Source organism: Triticum aestivum, chromosome 2D (genome assembly GCF_018294505.1).
Source record: "Triticum aestivum cultivar Chinese Spring chromosome 2D, IWGSC CS RefSeq v2.1, whole genome shotgun sequence".
Lineage (NCBI taxonomy): Eukaryota > Viridiplantae > Streptophyta > Magnoliopsida > Poales > Poaceae > Triticum > Triticum aestivum.
Window position 1 is genome coordinate 414,145,564 of NC_057799.1, and position 20,596 is coordinate 414,166,159.

General features: G+C 41.7%; 1 protein-coding gene and 1 pseudogene across 30 annotated transcripts; one reads left to right on the forward strand and one right to left on the reverse strand.

Annotated features, from left to right (window-relative positions):
* The first annotated feature begins 7,954 nt into the window (after positions 1–7,954).
* LOC123053505 (replication factor A protein 1-like) lies at positions 7,955–12,297 on the forward strand (annotated as a pseudogene).
* Positions 12,298–12,835: 538 nt separating this feature from the next.
* On the reverse strand, positions 12,836–19,502 carry LOC123053506 (uncharacterized). Of its 30 annotated transcripts, XR_006425632.1 has the most exons (6): positions 19,130–19,502; positions 18,028–18,058; positions 17,846–17,921; positions 17,439–17,518; positions 16,173–16,725; positions 12,836–13,356 (listed from the first exon to the last, which is right to left on the reverse strand). XR_006425632.1 is itself a non-coding variant. In XM_044476975.1 (5 exons), the coding sequence occupies exons 1-5, from the start codon at positions 19,224–19,226 to the stop codon at positions 16,677–16,679; spliced, it is 333 nt and encodes a 110-aa protein (XP_044332910.1). In that variant the 5' UTR covers positions 19,227–19,502; the 3' UTR covers positions 13,392–16,676. The 30 variants fall into 30 exon arrangements, 2 of the variants coding, with proteins under 2 accessions (XP_044332910.1, XP_044332911.1); XR_006425655.1 differs by lacking the exon at positions 12,836–13,356 and having other exon boundaries at positions 13,392–16,725; positions 18,007–18,058; XM_044476975.1 differs by lacking the exon at positions 12,836–13,356 and having other exon boundaries at positions 13,392–16,725.
* Positions 19,503–20,596: the final 1,094 nt, after the last annotated feature.

A 20,596-nucleotide genomic window follows, 5' to 3' on the forward strand; every position in this document is an offset into this window, starting at 1 on the left:
TGTGGTTAGCTCCGTCTCGACCAGCCACAACGTCTCTTGTTCTAAGCGATTCTTCTATTTTCCAAGCTTTTTTTAGTTGTAATAACACCACGGCAAGCTAGCGCCGCTCTTCGTGTGTGCCCGTGCAAAGGTTAGATGATGGAGAGAAGAGAGAGATCGCAGACCTGGGACCCACCAGTAAGTGAGTCAACGGTCATGCACGTGTTGACGAGGCACTCCCTCTACTCTACTCAACGTAATATTGTATAAAATCAACTTATGGGACAAAGCCAACAACCGTTGTTGTTTCAGGCTATCGACTTACGCTTTGTAGTCCAGGTTGCCAGTTCGAATCTCGTCTTTCAGATTTGTTAGTTTTAGGTCCAAATTTGATTAATGACAAGTGGGACCCCCGTGTGTTGTTCCAATATTTCTGTGTATGATGGTTTTTTTGAGCAAACACTTTGCGCGGTTAGACAAGTAACGACACAAGTTACATGTATTTTGCAAGTTTACGAAAAAAATGACAGCGGCATAGAATATCACATCCACCCCGCAGCTTAGATGCTATGATGATACGAGTTTTTACACCGTTGGAAGTGAGATCCAATGGCTTGGGAGTAGTCTTTGTAATTATGCGCAATTTCCAAACTCTCCAAAGGTTTTTTTGCAAATAAAACATTGAGGCCTCGTGTGGGCCGCTGCATCTTGGATCCAACGGCTCCCCGTTGCTCATATTAGGTGCTCCCCGTAGCTTAATTACCCGCTACGGTGATATGAGCATCTAGGTCGTATCATCAGTGATCAGATGGCACATGCGTAGTACTTGTACTTTCTGCGCAATTCCCAAACTCTCTTAGCCATATATTGCAAAAACATTCAAACCTCCTACTGTGGGCCGTTAGATCTCCGTGAACTCGTATCACCATAGAATCTACGGTGCGGGAGCACCTCATATTCTCCCGTGCGAGAAAACATAAGGTGCTCTCGCAGCTTGGATGCTACGGTGTGATACGAGCTTCGAGGTCGTTTGATCGGAGATCCAATGGCATCTGAGCAGTCTTTGTGCTTGTAAGCAGTGGCCGAACTCTTTGGGGGCTTTTCTGCAAAAAAACATTCGATCCACCGAGGAGGTGTTGGGTCAAAAATCCAACGGCTCCGAAGAGCTTGTATCACCAAAGCATCTAAGGTGTGGTAGCACATGATATTCTTAGATACAGGAGAATATGATGTCCTCCTTCATCTTAGATGCTACGGTGATACGAGCTTCGAGGTCGTTGGATATGGGATCCAAGGGCATCTGAGTAGTTTTTGTACAAATTGTGTGCAATTCTCAAACTCATCAAGGCTTCCTATAAAAATATTAAGACATCATGTGAGCTGCTATATCTCAGATCTACAAGCTCCAAGCAATTCATATCGGCATATAGCATCTAAGGTATGGGGGCACATGATATTCTCCCGGGGAGGAGGGGTGGGGGTGCACAACCAATCGGTGGTTGGGAGGGTGGGGACAAATATAATCTAAACAACCCTAAACAGAGCTTCACAATTTTATCTAAGGTCGAGGGGGTGACCCCCGACAATCATAGTTCCGCCTAATTAAACACAACATTTGCATGTACTGTAGTACTAGACTTAATATTCATGTTTCAGTTTCATGTTCGTTTTAAATATTGAATTGAGGACCATGCATGTCTTACATTTTACTCCCTTCGTTCCTAAATATTAGTATTTTTAGAGACTTCAAGTGGCCTGGCACATACGGATGTATATAGACATATTTTAGAGTGTAGAATCACTCATTTTGCTCCGTATGTAGTCGCTTGTTGAAATCTCTAAAAGACTAATATTTAGGAACAGGAGGAGTATTTTTGAATTCGTGTCATACATGCATGGTTTGGAAAAATAGATGCACTATACTTATTGGATTGTTGTTGTGTTCGTGTGTGGGTGTCTCTCTCTCTGTGTGTGTGTGTGGTCATATGCTTGATACATACAAAGTTTTCTCACCTCCATATTGTTCATCTTTTAAATTTGAATTTGCATTGAAAAACTTACCAGGGATACCATGAAATGTGAAATCCACGTTGAGATCACTATATCACAAACTCACTCTAATTCAACAACTCGTCATAAATCAATTACCACGTTGAGATTAGTATTTGCAAGGAAAATACGGGCATTGCAATACACATAGATTCGTTCGGCAATTTAAAAGGTTCCTTTCGTATTCTTGAATGGTAGGACCCAACGACGTACCAGCCAGACCTTGGCTCATGTTGATCCTAAACTTGATAAAAAATAAAAAACCCAGGCTCGTGTCCTTCTGATGGTGTGCGTGGTACGCACATTAGGCAACCCCAACCAGTCGAGCCTCCACGTTTCGAGTCTAAATATCTGGCGGCCAGAATTCTAGCCCTAGGAAATTCCCCTCATGTCCCCGGTCCATAATGACTACCGATGAACAACGGAGGGATGCTTTAGTAACTAGACAACGTTACCTACCGTGCCGAGCACGGTTCTATTCCCTCGGTCGCCGCTCGCCAAGGTCACCCGTCAACTGCATTGCCTAGTACTACTACTATTACACCAGGATGAGCACAAAATTGAGCCTGTTTGTTCATGCCTAGTACTTGAGTTAATATATCAGGAATGCACTGGTACAGAGGGATTATCCTTTTGCTCTGCATATATAACTTGTCCGAAGTCTAACTAAGCAAAATGTTTGACCAAATCCTTTCTTAAGAAATACAACATGACAGATGTATGGCTTGAAAATTTATTGCATGATGCAGGTTATGATATTGTTTCGAATCCTGGATCTTAAATTTCAGAAAATCCAAAAGTGACCATAAATTCTTGAAACTGAGCATGGTCACGTGATATGGCACAAATATTACTTTGTAATTTTTTTCTTCAATTTGAGACAAGCTGCTTATGACAAGTTGCACAAATGAAGAGCCAAGGTATTTTGGAACAAAGACCTGTCACGTTAAGGCGAACGCTTTCACTATTGAAACCGTGGGCGTTTACGTGCCGCCACGAGTCCCGCTTCTCATCAGCAGGTGCCATCCGAGCAAGCGTGTGAGTCGACGGGAGGCGCGCGAGCAGACCGCTGCGCCGGCTGACAGGGAGGCGTGTGAGCAGACCGCTGTGCAGGCTCACCGGGAGGCGAGCCCTTTGACCAGGCTCCGCCGCCCACCTTCGTCCCAACTGCTCCCACTTTTAATGTCGCCGGTGCCGCAGTTTAAAATCAACCCCGCACTACCCGGTATCGCTACAATCTTCTCTCTTCCTCTCCGATTCTCCTGTCGTCTACCTCCAACCAGCCTGACCTAAACGTACGCCATGCCGCATCACGATGGTCTGCCCTTAGTCTTACAGTTTCCTGAGGAAGACACCCACCGGAGTCTCAAGAACATAAGGCGCCTTGGGACGAGCTTGAACTAGCCTTGCGGGAAGACGCCGCGCCTGTCCCCGCTCCCGTTCCAGCTCCCGTCGCCCCGACTGCGCCAGCGCCCATCCCTGTGGTATTGATGAGCTGGGAGCCGCACATTGTCGCTGAGCTTGATGCCACGGGGTTCCACGAGGTCCCCGCTGACTTTCACACGCCCGTGCACCTGCCAGCGCACGCCCGTGCCGGTGCCCGTGCACCTGCCAGCGCATGCGCCTGCGCGTGCACTGACGTGCGCGCCCGTGCCGGTGCCCGTGCACACGAATGTCTCCGCCACGCCGTTGACAGCGCCTGTCCCCGCGTGGGTGCCAGTGCCTCCCTCAGTGGCATGGATGGCCGCCGTCGACTGCTTCCTTGCACCAACGCCAGTCGCCTCCTCCTGCCAGTTGACTCGCTCCGAAGTCCAGAACATTTTGGCCTTCCTTGAAGCTAGGCCAACATCCAGGAGTACGCCAACAACGGCGCAAGGCACCGCCGTCGCCGTCGGTCAGTGGCCCGACGACACACAGAGCACGGCAGAGGAGCCGCTTCCCACCGCAAGACGCCCCCGCCGCCGCCGCGTAATCTAAATTTGCCATGAAAAACGTTCGGATTGCCATGCTTAAAATCCGAACGTTTATCATTTCCTTTTATTTTAGATCGATCGTCGTATAATTTAAAGTCGGAGTCAGACTGAACGAAATCTATGGTTTGATCGATTGAATGTTCTGCTAGAGCCGTATCAAATTAAATATAAAACGTCATCAAGCCACATGTATTCCTTGTCATCCAACGACCTAGACTGCTTTAATGTCGAGCGTACAACACGTTTAGCGTGTAGTTAATTTCATGCCAAAAATAGTGCTAATCACATAATAACACGCAAATAATATCCTACTTAATATCCACATGCACTTAATATACTTCCCAATTAACGTGCATTGCACGTACACACTGACTAGTGCTGCTAGCACGTGAAACTGGTGCCATAACTTGTGAACGCGTCCAGATATGGTCAATGGCAACATCGCCCACGAGTTCTTCGTGTTTGCCCGTGCGTCTAAACGCAGAAGGGGAGCAGAGAGAGAGCACACATGGAACCCACCAGTAAGTGAAGGCGAATAGTACTAAAAATAATATTACATGTTATCAATTAAATAGGCTGTGGTAATATAAAAACATTATGTGAACAAAGGGAGGTACAACAAACATTGCTGTTCTACGTATGTTGCCTATTGGCGTGTGGCTTGAAGGCCCTGGTCGCATGTTCGATCCTCGTCCTTTATTTTTTAATTTGTATATGGGTCCAAATTTGTTTCATGACATGTGGGCCCCTCGGTGTGTAGTTTGTAGCACTTTAATTTGTGGGTCGAAATTTGTTCCATTCCAAGTGGACTATCGGTGTGTAGTTTTGTAGCTTATTTATAATAATTAAAGAGAACAACAGAGTTTTTTGCAATAATACCATGGTGCGACGTTGAAGGCGAGAAAGGACGTGCGGGAGAGCGATGACCGAGCCAGAGGGAAATCAACTAGGGGAGTTGCGGGGGTTGCAACGGTGTTTCGAGTAGTTGTGGGCCGAATGCTACGAAAATATAATCTAAACCGACCGGAATAAATGCCTACACAAATTAATCCAAGGTTGGAGTGCCCCTCGCAATGTAAATAGCTCCGGCTTTGCGAGGGATGGAGAGGTAGCTTCAATGTGTGGAAGATACGGCGTGAGAAAGCGAGGTCAATCGAGAGACATATAGATAGAGAGACAAAGTGAGTGTGGTCCGACATTCATTGAACAAATATATATGCTCTGGAGAGATATTGTCCGATTGAGCTTTTGGCAAGGGTGAGGGCTGTAAGATAGAGCTTGAGAGATGATCCAGTCACAGACGTGTAGATATATTTTGTGCGTGGGAGGAAGCAAGGTCAATCGATCACATAGGGTCGTCGTGCGATCGAAAGAGTGAGACGGGTTGGAGAGAGTGACCTAGATAGACAATGTGCGTGAGAGAGTATACAATGTGAATAAGTCGAATTGGGCTCAAACATGGTGATATATCGTTTTTGTCCGAGAAAGAGAGAGGTCAATCGAGACATACAAAGAGAGAGAGAGAAAGGGAGAGAGAGAGAGAGAGCGTGGCCCGCCATGAGGTCGAAAGAGTGGGGGCGGCTTCAATGGACTGACCTAGATAGACAATCTGCGTGAGAGAGTATAGAGTGTGTCGATCGAGGCCCAAACAGGGAGATATATCATTTGTGTGTGAAAAAAAATGAGGTTAAACGAGACTCAGATCAATAGAGCAAGATTGAGCGAGTGTGGCCCGCCGTGCGGAAGAAAGAGTGAGACAGTCTCGAGGGAGTGACCTAGATAGACAACGTGCGTGTGTCCGCACGAGAGGTTGGGAGGCTAGATAGGCAATGCATGTATTTAGCGCGAGAGGGTGAGAGGGAGAGGGAGAGAGAGAGCTCGGCATGGGGTGCAATGGCGGGTGTGTGAGGTAAATACATTTCGTAACAGAGTGGGAAAAGGGGTTGTGTAGTTGAGAGAGTTAGAGATCGAAACATGGAGAGAAAGAATGGATGTGTGTTGGAAACCGATAGCTTCCTAAGGTGGTTAGGAGAGGAAGATTGACCGATACAGAAAGTATGTAGCATGTGTGCGGGGCGGGGGGGCTAAAAACAACATTTGAATGTAGATAGTTCGAGACTTAATATCGATGTTTCAATTCGGTGCACATTGTAAGATTTGAACTGAGGACCATGCATATGGGTAATTATTTCGAATTCGTGCCATACTAGGTTTCAAAAAGTTGACATTGACTCGATTTGTTGTGCTATTTTGTAGGTCATATGTTTGAATCCATCCAAAAGTTTTCTCACTACCATGGTGTTCATCATATACATATGAATTTGTATTAAAAAGTAGCATGGATACAGTGAAATGCGAAATCCACGTTAGAATTGGAGATCTTTATGTGACACACACTCTAATTCAAATAACTAATTATGTGACACACACTCTAATCCACGTTAGCATGGATACCGTGGATACCGTTTCGAATTTTTTTCAAATAACTCCTCATTAATTAATTTATAGTATCTCGTTTCGAATGACTAATTATTGCAATGAAAACACGGGCATGGTAATACATACAGATTCGTTTGCAAATGAAAGAAAATTCGTTTGCATTCTAAAATGTAGGCGCACCAGGCAAACCAGGGTCGTGTCGTGGTGGTCGCGTGTGTCGGACGGACGCTTAGCACCCAGCCACCCACCCCCTCCCTCCCTCCCCCCTCCCCCCAAAAAAAGGACGACGACAAAATAAGTTCGCGCTTCCACGTTTCGGATTGAAATATCTGGCGGCCCCAATTCCAGCCCTACAAAATCTCCCTTCTCCACCGTCCCCTTCCGCGCCCAGATTGCTCAAATCCCTAACTCGCCGCCAACCCAAGCAAAGTTCGAATCGCCCCTCGTCTCGTCTCTTTCCCCACCTCTGTGCCGGACGACGACGACGGTCGCGCTTCACCACCGCACCGGAGCTACCTCATCTACGCCCTCATCCACTGCACCGGGTGGTCCACCGACAACGTCGGCCGCCGCAACCGACGTGCCTCACAGACACCAACTTCTACCGCATCAGGTGTGCTTCACCGACGCCGTCTCCCAGCTCATTGGGGCTACTTCACCGAGCACATCGTCACGCCTCCACCCCCCGAGGCCGCTGGGGTTTCACCAACGGTCTCGTCCACCGCATCATAGCGCTCCGCTACCACTCAAGATCTGCATCCGTGCGCGGCCAGCCAACGCCAGCGCATCACCCTCAACGGCTCTGAAGTGACCCGCACTCTAGCTAGGCGAGCATGCCCAAGCGCCGGCCCGAACTAGGTATCCACACATCACTCTCTTGTGCACTGTTCCGATGATGTTTGGATATCCTTTAACTGCTCTCGTAGCTTACACGCCTATCCAACTCCGACTTTAACTCTTATTTCTTCTGGAGATATCATCTGAAACAAGCAAATCCATTTTTTAGCGAAGCATGACGGCGCTACGGGATCTGGTACACATCCTGCACACCCGTATAACATTGTAAGTAACTGTCCTCCGGTACAACAGCAAGGTCGATTCCTCTTATTTGATCAACCATTCGCCGTGTCAAAAATGCAGAGGGGGATGCAAGGAGCACAAGGCCTGCACATCCAAGCAAGTGGTAACATGGACTTGTACATGGAACATCCCAAGCGCAAGCAGAGCTGCGGTGAGCCTGTACAACGAGCTAGCGTAAGTCCCCGCATCTATACCTATACTAATTAGTGACTCCCAAGAAATTACCACGTTAATCAGTAATTAGGAACCGTTAATCTAGTGGGACCGAGTTATTACGGTGCAGATCAACCATATTTTTTTTAGATATAGATCAACCATTTTTTTAGTGGTACATCAACCATATAAATCTATTAGAAATCCCAACCGCATGCTATCACGATTGCACGATATATCTACTCCGTATATAGCCCTCAAAATTGTGAAAAAAATGCCCTCAAAATCCCTCAAAAAAGTCTATCTTCTCCACGTCTCTTACTCTCCCTGTAAAAAAACAATCGTGCGCCATAGTCTCTCCTCCTCCCCACGGTCTCCTCCTCACGTTCTCTCCTCCCCATGGTCTCCTCCTCCCCAGAGAAAGGAAATCAATCATATCTCACAAATTGGAGCAAGGAATTTAGGAAATTGATCTGGTGCGCTCACGCCATGGAATCTCTCCTCCTCCTCCCATGGAAAAAACAAACAAATCTCTCTCAAATTGGAGCAACCAAGATGGGGAATAGATCAGGTTCGTCATTTTTTTCATGATTTAACATTTGAATTGACCTTATCTTTTCAATTGCATTAGGATTCATGTTTTCTACTGCGTCCTTTGACAGTCCTAGGATTCAATCCTAGGTTTGCTGACGTACGCTCTTTGGGCACTTCGTGGAGATCGCGACGGGGCAGAACCAAGCCCATGCCCTCAAAATCCCTCAAAAAAGTCATCTTCTCCACGTCTCTTACTCTCCCTGTAAAAAAACAATCGTGCTCCATAGTCTCTCCTCCTCCCCACGTTCTCTCCTCCCCATGGTCTCCTCCTCCCCAGAGAAAGGAAATCAATCATATCTCTCAAATTGGAGCAAGGAAATTAGGAAATTGATCTGGTGCGCCCACGCCATGGAATCTCTCCTCCTCCTCCCATGGAAAAAACAAACAAATCTCTCTCAAATTGGAGCAACCAAGCTGGGGAATAGATCAGGTTCGTCATTTTTTTCCTGATTTAACATTTGAATCGACCTTATCTTTTCAATTGCATTAGGATTCATGTTTTCTACTGCGTCCTTTGACAGTCCTAGGATTCAATCCTAGGTTTGCTGACGTACGCTCTTTGGGCACTTCGTGGAGATCGCGACGGGGCAGAACCAAGCCCATGCCGCCATCTTATAAATTAACTGCAGCCTGAAACAAACTATCTACACATAAAGGAGGCTCCTGTCGGTCGTGAACATCGTCGCTGGTGAACCTTCTCCTGTTTGGTACGTAAGCTTCGTCGTTGCCCAGTTTTTCAGAGATTGTTTGTTTCGTTGGTTAATTCAAAATTTTCGCGACGGGGCAGAACCCAGCCCATGCCGCCATCTTATAAATTAATTGCAGCCTGAAACAAACTATCTACACATAAGGAGGCTCCTGTCGGTCGTGAACATCGTCGCTGGTGAACCTTCTCCTGTTTGGTACGTAAGCTTCGTCGTTGCCCAGTTTTTCAGAGATTGTTTGTTTCGTTGGTTAATTCAAAATTTTAGTCTATTTACTTCATATTGCTTATGAACTTCACAATGGGCAAGAGAAAATCTTTCTTCGCAAGTGAAGCCTTGGATTTGCCAGAGACTAAGAAATTACTAAGCAACAAAATTATGCTTGCTTACAATTCAAATTACTTTTTGTTGCTTTCTAGCCTATTTCTGAGAGAGATTATTTGTTTCGTTGGTTCAATCAAATTGTTAGGCTCTGGACTTCATACTACATGCAAATTGCATGACCACCAATATGTAATCTTCTGGAAATTGTGTTTTTATAGGTCAACTCCTTTTGTTTACCTTCAAAACAATGGCATACGATATGCTCCATGAGATTAGCAATCAGAAGGATTCCTGGAAAGTCAAGGTCAGAATAATTAGGCTATGGGATGCCATTAATCTCAACAACAATGAACTTATTAGCCTTGACATGATACTACTTGATGAAGAGGTTAGCTTAATGATGAAACTTTATGAATTTCCAACATAAATACACTATTGTGAGTTGTAGTAGTTACTATAATATTGATGCATCTTCTCGCTGCACTGTAATGTTTCAGGGTACTATGATACATGGCAAGGTAATGAAGCATATGGTTAACAAGTTCAGACCATTGATCCAAGAAGGTTTAGTCTACATGATAGCAAATTTTAAGGTTATGTGTGCAATGAATTTCCGTCCAGTTGAAAGCGAAAAGTTTCTAAATTTCTTGCACACGACAAAAATTCAAGAGATAAAAGGTCAAAAAAAATATCAAAATAGCAGAACAAAGCTTCACGTTTTGTACCGTTGAAGTTCTTTGCACAAGAGAAGGCCAAAAGATTTACTTATCTGGTATGATTATATTTGTTTCAATTATTAACTTTCATGTATTATGCATATTAATACCACTTTATTAGCAGATGTCATTGGCATAGCAAGTTACATAGGACATATTGAAGAAACACAGACAACCCACGGGATTTCAAAGATTCGAGATATTGTGCTTCGAATTGAGTGAGTACACTAAAAACAATTAGACAAGTACAATTATCGTGGGTGCTAATAGGTATTTCTCTTGGAATATACAGGGATCAAAAAATTAATATTAGACTATGGGGTAATAAGGTTAGTCAAATTGATGAAGATTCTTTGGGGCGTGTGGTCATAGTAACATCAACTACTGTTAGAAAACTGAAAGGTTTGTATTCGTATTAACAATGGGCAAGTATTTCTAGGCGTGTCTTTTTTATATACATAATCTAATATATCAAGGTGCATGCAGAGTACTCGCTGTCATCTACAGGTGCGACCAGAGTTTATATCGATTTGGATATCCCTGAAACAAATGAGCTTCAAACGAGGTGAAACAGATTTTCTGCAGTAATATGAAAAACATGTTCTACTACATACATGGATACTTATCTCATGCAAAACAGGTATTGCTTGCAAGATGATATGGTAGAAGAAATAGAGCCGGAAGCCCACTTGCAAGGCACTATTCAAGAACTAATGCTCTATAACAGAAGAACCCTAAAAGAAATAACTGAACTTATATATGAATCTGAAAAACAGGTATTTATAGTTAGTATTATATTCTTTTCTCATAAATTTTATGTGCTAATTTAACCTGTAATGGACAGGAAAAGTTCTATACTGCAGAAGCAATGATTAAGTCAATTAATACATCAGATGAGTGGTACTACATAGGATGCCGCAAATGCAACAAAAAAGTACAGAAACAAGGGAACCACTTCTACTGTCCGAAATGTCAAAAAGAACCTGAGAAGATATGTCCAAGGTGAATTTCATACTATCTCATTCTTTAGTTAGTAATTTATCCTGCACTAACCACATGTTCCATTTTATTACTAGGTACAAACTAAAACTAGAGATATGTGATCTGAGTGCAACAACAACTTGCACCATGTTTGAGGCAGAAGCAAAAAAATTGATTAAGCAATCTGCAAGTTTTTTGATAGAGAGGGATGATTGTGATATCCATGAACAGACAAAACAAATCCAGAAAATATGTGGGCAGAGATTGATTTTTCAATTCAGATTGAATGACTATAATTTGAAGTACGGTTATCAAGAATACACTGTTAATAGAATCTTTTTCATAGATTCTGAAAAAGATACATCAGTACATCATTCAAATGTTGAGCAGGTATCATCTATTTCTACTACAATGCTCTATATTATTTTGTATCTGCATGCCATATTTTATAATGATGAATGTTGATGGCACTTTACCCAAATTGAAATGTTTTGGTACAAGCCTCTTACTGACACACCCAATGTCTTGAATGGGCAGATGGAGGATGATAAACCCATTCTAACAGACATTAAAAAGACTAGGAGGACTAGGAACACACGTCATGTTGTACATTCTGATGAAGAATCAGAAAATCTGGATAGTCAAGAGAAAGATGAATCCATATCTGTTGTTGATAAGAAATCTAAGAAAAAGGGAATTCAAAAAGATAGCCATGTAAGTTTTTTGCTACATTTGCTTATTCTTTCATAGTTCTGCAAGTCACTAATTGTTCCAAATGTTTTGGCAGGAGCAAGCGGACAAGTTATCAGTTATGAAAACTATAAAGCAAGAACCAGAGGATGATGAACCCACTATTAACCGGACTAAAAGAGGTAGGAGAAGTAGCACAACTCATGTTGTACACCTTGATGAAGAACCAACAACTGAAGGTAGTCAGGAAATAATGAAATCAAAATCTATGGAAGCAGGCCCAAGAGGAAACGCGCCGTAACTCGCAAATGTGCTGCTATTGATAGCAAACAAGTAAACAATCACCATGAAAAAGAATCAGAACAGGCAGGTACTCAGGAGCACAATGATTCAAGGCCTAGGACAAGGCGTAGTTGTGCCAATAAAGAATTGATGAACAAAGACATTCAGAAGTGTGGTGTATCAAGAACTCGAAAGTCAAATCGTTGATTAGTGGAAATCCAATTATTTAGCATGTAATAGAACATATAGGAGCATCAGATTTGTACTTTATATGAACATCATTGTTTAAGATTGGTTTTAATAAATGTAAATGCGTACCTTCGTGTTAGTAAAGTCATTAGTGAAAAGCAGCCACATGGGGTGGTACATCAGTTTTACAAAAAAAACATTGTCATTTATTGTAAACATATTAGCGATTTTCACATGTTCATCCGCTACAGAATAGGCCTCTCGACGACATACAAATTTTCACATGTTGAGACACTACAGAGAAAGCATATGACAGCCAAACAATCAACGATGTGCACATCATCATCTGTTCTCGCCAAGAGCCCATTGTGCGTGGAACTAACGACCACTAAAACTGAAGTGCACCACTTAGTAATCTGCATTGCCAATCAATAGGTCATTCCATCTTGCCATCGAGACATATCATGCGTGACCAGCCATGACTCAGATTTTAATTGGAATTAAATAGGTTAAATATTAAAATTCTTTAGAGAAAAACAATTCTGTCGAGATAAGGAGTCATGTGTGTAACATACAATTCTCTGAAGAAAAACAATGGGTAGACAAGACGTGTAAGAAACAGAGACGTGCATATATTTTAGTATACATGGAAACTGACTTCAAGTAGGAGCCATCTATCAGGTGACACAAAATAATAACGGCTCAGATATTGTATAGGTTTAAAATGTACAGATGACAAACTCTAACCTACAAACTCTAGCCTTAACTACGCTTCTTTACAAATAAGAATTCTATATCGACTCAATTCGTACACATCAAGGCAAGACATCACCCCTGATCTCATCCTTCATCACATACATGCAATAATTAGTCCTCTCGCCAGCAACAAGGAGCAGACAGGTTGTGTGACAGTACTTGCAGGTAATGTTCATTATCTCCTTCCACAAATAATACATGCATGTCTCCTTGCAATGATTAATATATGCATTAACTCTCCGATCTCATTACACATGCTTTGTATTAACTTGAATTACAGAGAGAAAGCGCCGATAAACTTGGGATTCAGATCACCAATTACAGAGCATGCACATCCTGGCAAGACATTGCCCTCCTCTCGCAAGCAGCAAGGAGCAGACAGGTTGCGTGGCAGTACTTGCAGCCAATGTTCATTATCTCCTTCCACAAATAATATATGCATGTCTCCTGCAATGATTAATATATACATCAACTCTCCGATCTCATTACACATGCTTTGTATTAACTTGAATTACAGAGAGAAAGTGGCGATAAACTTGAGATTCAGATCACCAATTACAGAGCATATACGTCCTCTCATTGGAAGGTGACAACACAAGTATCCTTCTTTCACAATAGAATAATGATTTTAGACGATTTAAAAGCCTTTGTTGGAAAACAATCCATACGAAAAAGAATCTTATCAGGAAACTATCTGTTCCATACAAATACCTTCAGCATTCTTGCAAACAATGTGGTGCCTGACATGTTTACATTAAATTTATCATCAGCAATTCTGAATTTCTGGACAAATAAAATCAGTTACGTATAAGATGCCCTCACTTATATCTCAGAATAAAATCAGTTACACTTTTTACCTCATTATTTCAGGATTCACTAGCCGCAGTCAACATGCGTCGAACACACACTAGAGCAAATCAAAACAACGGAAGGTATTCATTACCACAGTACCAAAAATAATCATATAAATATTAATTTACCTGGATTATTAAAATGATAACAAAATAAAATGCAGGAATATGTGGCATCATCAAGGAATCCAAATACCTGAGCAAGCAGCCTCTAAACTAGCAACACTCGAATCTAATGATAGTCAATCAGACATCATTAGAGCAGCAGCAAAGGAAGCTAGGCGGAAAAGGAAAGAGATCCTCCAGCTGAAAAAGGCAAGCAAACGACTAAGGACAGAAAAGGGCAATGACTGTGAAGTATCTAATGTAGCGAAGGATGTCACTCAAGTTTCATATCTGGGAAAACCAAATTGTGTTTGTGAATTTTGCAATGCCATTATGTGGCATGGAGAGAGAAGCACAAGCACAGGTAACATCACAGTTCCAAAATTTGGTCTCTGCTGCAAGGAAGGGAAAGTTAAATTGCCACCACTGAAGCAAGCTCCGCTGTATCTCCGACAGCTACTACGTTACAATGAAAGAAGAGAATCATCAAATTTCCGCCAGAACATCAGGTTGTACAACTCGATGTTCGCATTCACTTCAATGGGAGGAAAGGTTGACTATGAAATTAATAAGCAGGCATCTGGACCGTATGTTTTCCGTTTGAATGGCCAGAATTACCATCAGATTGGCACTTTACTTCCTAAGGATGGCGTGACGAAACCAAAATTTGCCCAATTGTACATACATGACACATAAAATGAAGTGCGGAATAGGATTAATGCATCTGCTTCAACGGAGAGTAAGACACAACCAGATGAAAACATTGTCAAAGGACTACTGGAGATGCTTGATGAGCACAATGTTTTAGTCAAATCATTTCGTATGGCAAGGGACAGATTCCAAAACCGACGTATTAAAGATGTAAGACTAAGATTGATCAACAAAAGGTCGAAAGATGGACGGCAATACAACCTACCATCTGCCTCAGAAGTCGCAGCACTAATTATTGGGGAACAAGATGGAGAAAATAATGAATTTGATATAATAGTTGAGACCAAAGACAGAATGTTACAGAGGATTTCAGAGTTGCACCCAAGCTATATGTCAATGCAGTACCCCTTGCTTTTTCCATATGGAGAAGATGGTTTCAGACCAGAAATAGAGTATGAAAATAAAAGAGGCAACAAAGGTAAAAGAAAGTATGTAACAATGCTGGAGTTTTATGCGTATCGCATACAACAAGGTCTGAACCAAGCTTCAACATTGCAAATGAGTGGACGTTTGTTCCTGCAGTTCTTAGTTGATGCAGCAACGTGCATTGAACAATGGAGACTAAATTGGTACAGGACAAACCAAGGTAAGTTGAGGACAGAACTGTACAGAGGACTGCATGATGCAATAGAAAATGGAGATACACGAACCGAACAAGTTGGACAAAGAATCATACTACCCTCATCATATAATGGCAGTCCAAGAAATAAGCAGCAAAACTACCAAGATGCCATGGCGATTTGTCGTTGGGCTGGCTATCCTGATCTCTTCATTACTTTTACATGCAATCCAAAATGGCTGGAAATACAAGATATGTTGGATCTGATTCCAGGCCAGAAACCTGAAGATCGTCCAGATATCGTTGCCAGAGTATTCATGTTAAAACTGAAGGAACTTATGAATGACATAAAGAACGGAAAGTGTTTTGGACAAACAATTGCAAGTAAGTTTACCTAATAAGTACATATTCACTCTTTCCTAGATGATTGTCCTAACTCATTTCTTCTCAAATTTGTTTACTTTCATAAAGTTGTCTACACTATAGAGTTCCAGAAAAGAGGCCTCCCGCATGCACACATACTGGTGTTTCTACACCCAGATGATAAAGATCCAAGTCCTTCCCAGATCGACAAAATCATATCAGCCGAAATTCCTGATAAGAATAGTGATCCAGAAGGGTACGAAGCAGTGCAAAATTACATGATACATGGTCCATGTGGTCAAGCACACCCAAAATCACCATGCATTGTCGATAAAAGTTGTGCCAAACATTTCCCCAAGAATTTTTGCACTGAGACTACCATAGATGAAGATAACTATCCAGTACATAGAAGGCAAGATGATGGCAACACTGTGGACAAGAATGGAGTGAAGCTAGACAATAGATTTGTTGTGCCATACAATAGAAACCTACTGGTCAAGTATCAAGCCCACATAAATGTTGAGTGGTGCAGCAAATCAAGGTCTATAAAGTATTTATTCAAATACATCCACAAAGGAGAAGATCGAACAACCGTCTTGATAGAAGCGGAAGACCAACAAAGTGAAACAAGAGCTAGCAAATTAACAAACAGGGACGAAAAAATCAAGAGGTACCTTGATGCCCGGTACATATCTGGATGTGAAGCCGCATGGCGCATATTTCAGTTTCCTCTTTAGTACAGAGAGCCTGCGGTTGAAAGGTTACAATTTCACCTAGAAAATGAACATGTTGTGGTGTTCCCGGACTCAATGGATTTAGATCAAATTGTATCCCGGCCTAACATAGAAAAGACAATGTTCACAGAATGGATGACAGCCAACTAGTTGCATGAAGAAGCTCGCAGATTGACGTATGCATAGTTTCCAACCAAATGGACTTGGCATGCACAAGAGAAAGAATGGAGGAAAAGGCGTGGTGGAAAAAAACCATAGGCAGGATTTACTATGCACAACCAACGAGCGGTGAAAAATACTACTTGAGAATGCTGTTAAATACCGTCAAAGGATGCAGATCATATGAAGAAATTCGAACAGTTGATGGGGTTGTACATCCAACATTCAAATCCACATGTTATGCTCTTGGGCTACTTAATGATGACAAAGAGTGGGATGACTGCATCAAGGAAGCATCCCATTGGGCCTCCACTCCTCAAATGCGCCAACTTTTCTGCACAATACTTTTATTTTGTGAGGTGATGGATCCCGCAAAGTTGTGGCAAACAAATTGGGAGTTACTATATGAGGATATCCAACGTCGGCAAAGAAGAATATTCAATTTTCAGGCCCTGGAACTCAACTCGGCACAAATAAAGAGCCTGCTCCTGGCAGAGATAGAACAACTATTGACTAAAGGTAGTAAGTCCCTCAAAGATTTTCCAGGAATGCCACTACCAGATAGTTCAATTCTTCAAGATCTAAATAATAGATTAGTAAATGAGGAACTAAACTATGATAAAGATTCTTTAAGAATAGAACACATGAAGTTACTGCATAAGCTAAATCAGGATCAGAGGATGGCTTTTGACGTTATAATAGAATCAGTCAACGACAGTCTTGGAAAATTGATTTTTGTTGACGGATATGGTGGAACTGGAAAGACATTTCTGTGGAAAGCAGTCATGACAAAATTAAGATCTGAAGGAAAAATAGTTCTAGCAGTTGCTTCAAGTGGTATAGCAGCACTTCTTTTACAGGGTGGAAGAACAGCTCATTCAAGATTTCACATTCCCCTCAAGATCACTAACGAGTCCACATGCAACATCAAGCAAGGAACATTTCTTGCGGAGCTAATAAAGAAAACGTCACTGATAATATGGGATGAAGCACCTATGACACACAAGCACTGTTTTGAGGCACTAGATAAGAGTTTGAGAGACATACTTCGATTCACATATGAGGACGCAGAGCATAGACCATTTGGAGGAATGACAGTAGTCTTGGGAGGTGACTTCAGGCAAATCCTACCAGTTATACCAAAGGGGAAAAGGGAACATATCATTTCTGCATCAATAAAGAGATCCTACCTATGGAAGAACTTTGAGGAGTACCGACTCAAAGAAAATATGCGTCTGAATTCATCCGAAGGTAGTCCAGAAGAGAAAGCAAAAACAGCTGAATTCGCAAACTGGATACTAAACATAGGCGATGGCACAACGTCAACAATAGATGAAGAGGATTGGGTTAGCATCCCAGAGGACCTTATTTTACATGAAGGGGATGACCCGAAAGCATCTATTGTTAACACCACCTATCCTGACTTACACAGAAAATACACTGATAGAACATACCTTGAGGAAAGAGCGATCTTGTGCCCAAGAAACGAGACTGTTGACCAGATTAATGCCTACATCATGAGTCAAATCCCTGGAGAAGAGGTAACCTATTTCAGTTCAGATACAACATGCAAGGCAATGTCTACGGTGGAAGATGAAGATATGTTGTACCCAACTGAGTTTCTGAATAGTCTTACATTTTCTGGAATACCAGACCATGAACTGAGCCTGAAAGTAGGATTACCAATAATGCTTATGAGGAACATCAATCAAAGTGCAAGACTTTGCAATGGGACAAGACTAACAATAACACAGCTAGGAAAGCGTTTCATTGAAGGCCAGGTCATAACAGGTCCTAACGTTGGTGACAAAGTTTACATCCCACGAATTATCATGTCACCAAGTGATTCAAAATGGCCTTTCATTCTTAAAAGGAGACAATACCCAATATCAGTGTGCTTTGCTATGACTATAAACAAAAGCCAGGGGCAATCTCTCAAAAAAGTTCTACTCTACTTAGAAAGGCAAGTGTTCACACATGGACAACTCTATGTTGCAATGTCAAGGGTGACCAGCAGAAATGGATTGAAGATACTCATCTCAGATGAAATGTCCATCCGACAAGGTTGCAAAAAACATTGTTTACAAGGATATATTATAGATTTTGTTACAAGCATTCTGATATGACTAAATATAATGTGATGCAGACATAGCAGCCTTATTTGGTTTCAAATTGATATATCTGAAATATTTTAACAGAACAAAATTTATTTACTTTTGGGTATCTTATTATATTCGTATATAGTCTATAGTCATTATTTAATTTAGTCTGATTTTAGAATTTCTAGCAAACTCAATGTTTTGATGCATCCATTTAACAAACCCAAATATAGTGTTTGTGAGCTTGGGCCCTTGACTTTTTTATGGTGTTTCTCTGAAGATTGAACTATATTTAAGCTCTCTCTGACTGTAAGAGGACGGCCACTGTACTTTATTTTCAAAATAGTGGAAATACATTCATAAGACAATGTATTCACACAGATACCTGATGGAGGGCTCACAACTGATTTGACAGAAATCAATATCAGTTATGTATGCATCACGTATGTGCTTTTATCAATTACTATAACCTTTCTTTCTTCCCTAGCAATTCAGATCTGATTTAACAAATAATAGAAAATTCCAAGAGTCTAATTGCTAGATAAAATATTAGAAACAGTAATTTGATAACCGTGCTATGCATGCCTGAAATTTATTTCATAGAGAGAGGACATGGTAAGGCAAAGGAAAGATATGCACCTGTTCGTACAAACACAGGGTCAAACGAAAATGGGGATGGATAAGAGTCGCCGCCGCTTTTGCTGGATGCGGAAACTCCGCTCAACAACGCGGGCATCGGAGGAGATTGCAGATTCACCGGGGACGACCTACCACACGGCAAAGGGGAACGGCCGGATGGCTGCCGCTACAGCCGGCGTTGCGATGTGGTTCGCGAGGAACGACTTCCTGAGGTTACTGATGTACGTTGTCAACGAGAGCCACTGGCGCAGCCACTCTCATGGGGCCGATCAGGCGAGCAAACTAGACAGGACGCCAGCGCCGACCGCGGCCGGCGAACCCGCCGACGACCCAAGCAAAAAAATCTATCACTGATAAAAATGCGCACAGTAGTGTAAAGAGGAGTAATATGTTACTTCTTCTGTAAGAGCGTTTAGATTATTATTTTCTGAGCGAAGTTTACAGCATTTACATAGTGATCTAAACGCCTTTATATTTCTTTAGAGAGGAAGTACCAATTTAAATGCGGTAGCAAATTAAATTAGGTTTCATATATTAAAAAATTGTGTAATAAAATTATATGAGACCAATTTAAATTAACTTCGTACCAAATATGAGCAAAGAAAATGGGGATAATTATTTACCTTGCTTACAATTTAATCCAAATGAACATCACAATTCCCTTCAAATAAACTACTAGCTCTGTACAGTGATAAAATACAAGACGGGTTTAACAGAAAATACTACCAAAAAATACCAATCTAAATAATACACATGTAATGGCCTCCTAGAAAAGTAACTACAAATCATAGCGAAATCTAATTGTTGAATATCCAGAACAAATGTTAATTTACATAAAAGAAATTAAATATATCAAAAGATTTTTGTTTGTCAAAAGAATAAATTTAGCGCTCTTTAGATTCAACCATTCATCTATTCAGACCCAGATACTTTAACAAATGAACTAAATAGCTGCTATTTATTGTGATGGTTTTATCCAACACAATAAATATGCTAGCCCGTGCGAATGCACGGGTTGACGTCTAGTTTCATTTAATTAGTACTGGCATTCGCGTATGATTTGTGTGAAGTGGCGGATCCACGAATTCAAGTTACCAGAGGCGAACATTTAACTTCAAAAATACGAAGGCACTTGCACTCCGGAAATCAACATAACTTGAGAAATGTGAAGCTACATGCACTTTGAAAACTAGCTAATGATCCAAAGTAGTTCAGATTATAAACACTAAATGATGTAAGCACCAAAAAACACAAAATGCAACATGGTGTACAAGGACTACAAACATGGTTTGTACCTGCTTGAATTATTTGTTCTGTGGCTGAAAATATCGAAGTGTAATTGCACCTATAACCAGTGCGCAAACTGCATATCAATATATCTATCCTGCACAAGTATGCCAATAGTTTCAAACAACAGATTAGAAAAGTATTTATTCTACGTTGTCATGATACAGGGACTTTCTGGTA

Bases quoted from the DNA above. Each gene is read 5' to 3' on its own strand.
- LOC123053506 (XM_044476975.1), bottom strand. From the start codon at position 19,226: ATGCCCGCGTTGTTGAGCGGAGTTTCCGCATCCAGCAAAAGCGGCGGC. The intron at 17,922-18,027 runs GTAAGACTATTC...CCTCTTCTCCAG, and splicing joins GGTCTGGTATTCCAGAAAAT to GGATTTGACTCATGATGTAG. The intron at 16,726-17,438 runs GTATGTCTCTCA...AGTATTGTGCAG, and splicing joins GTCCTCATATGTGAATCGAA to AAAAGTTGGCGCATTTGAGG.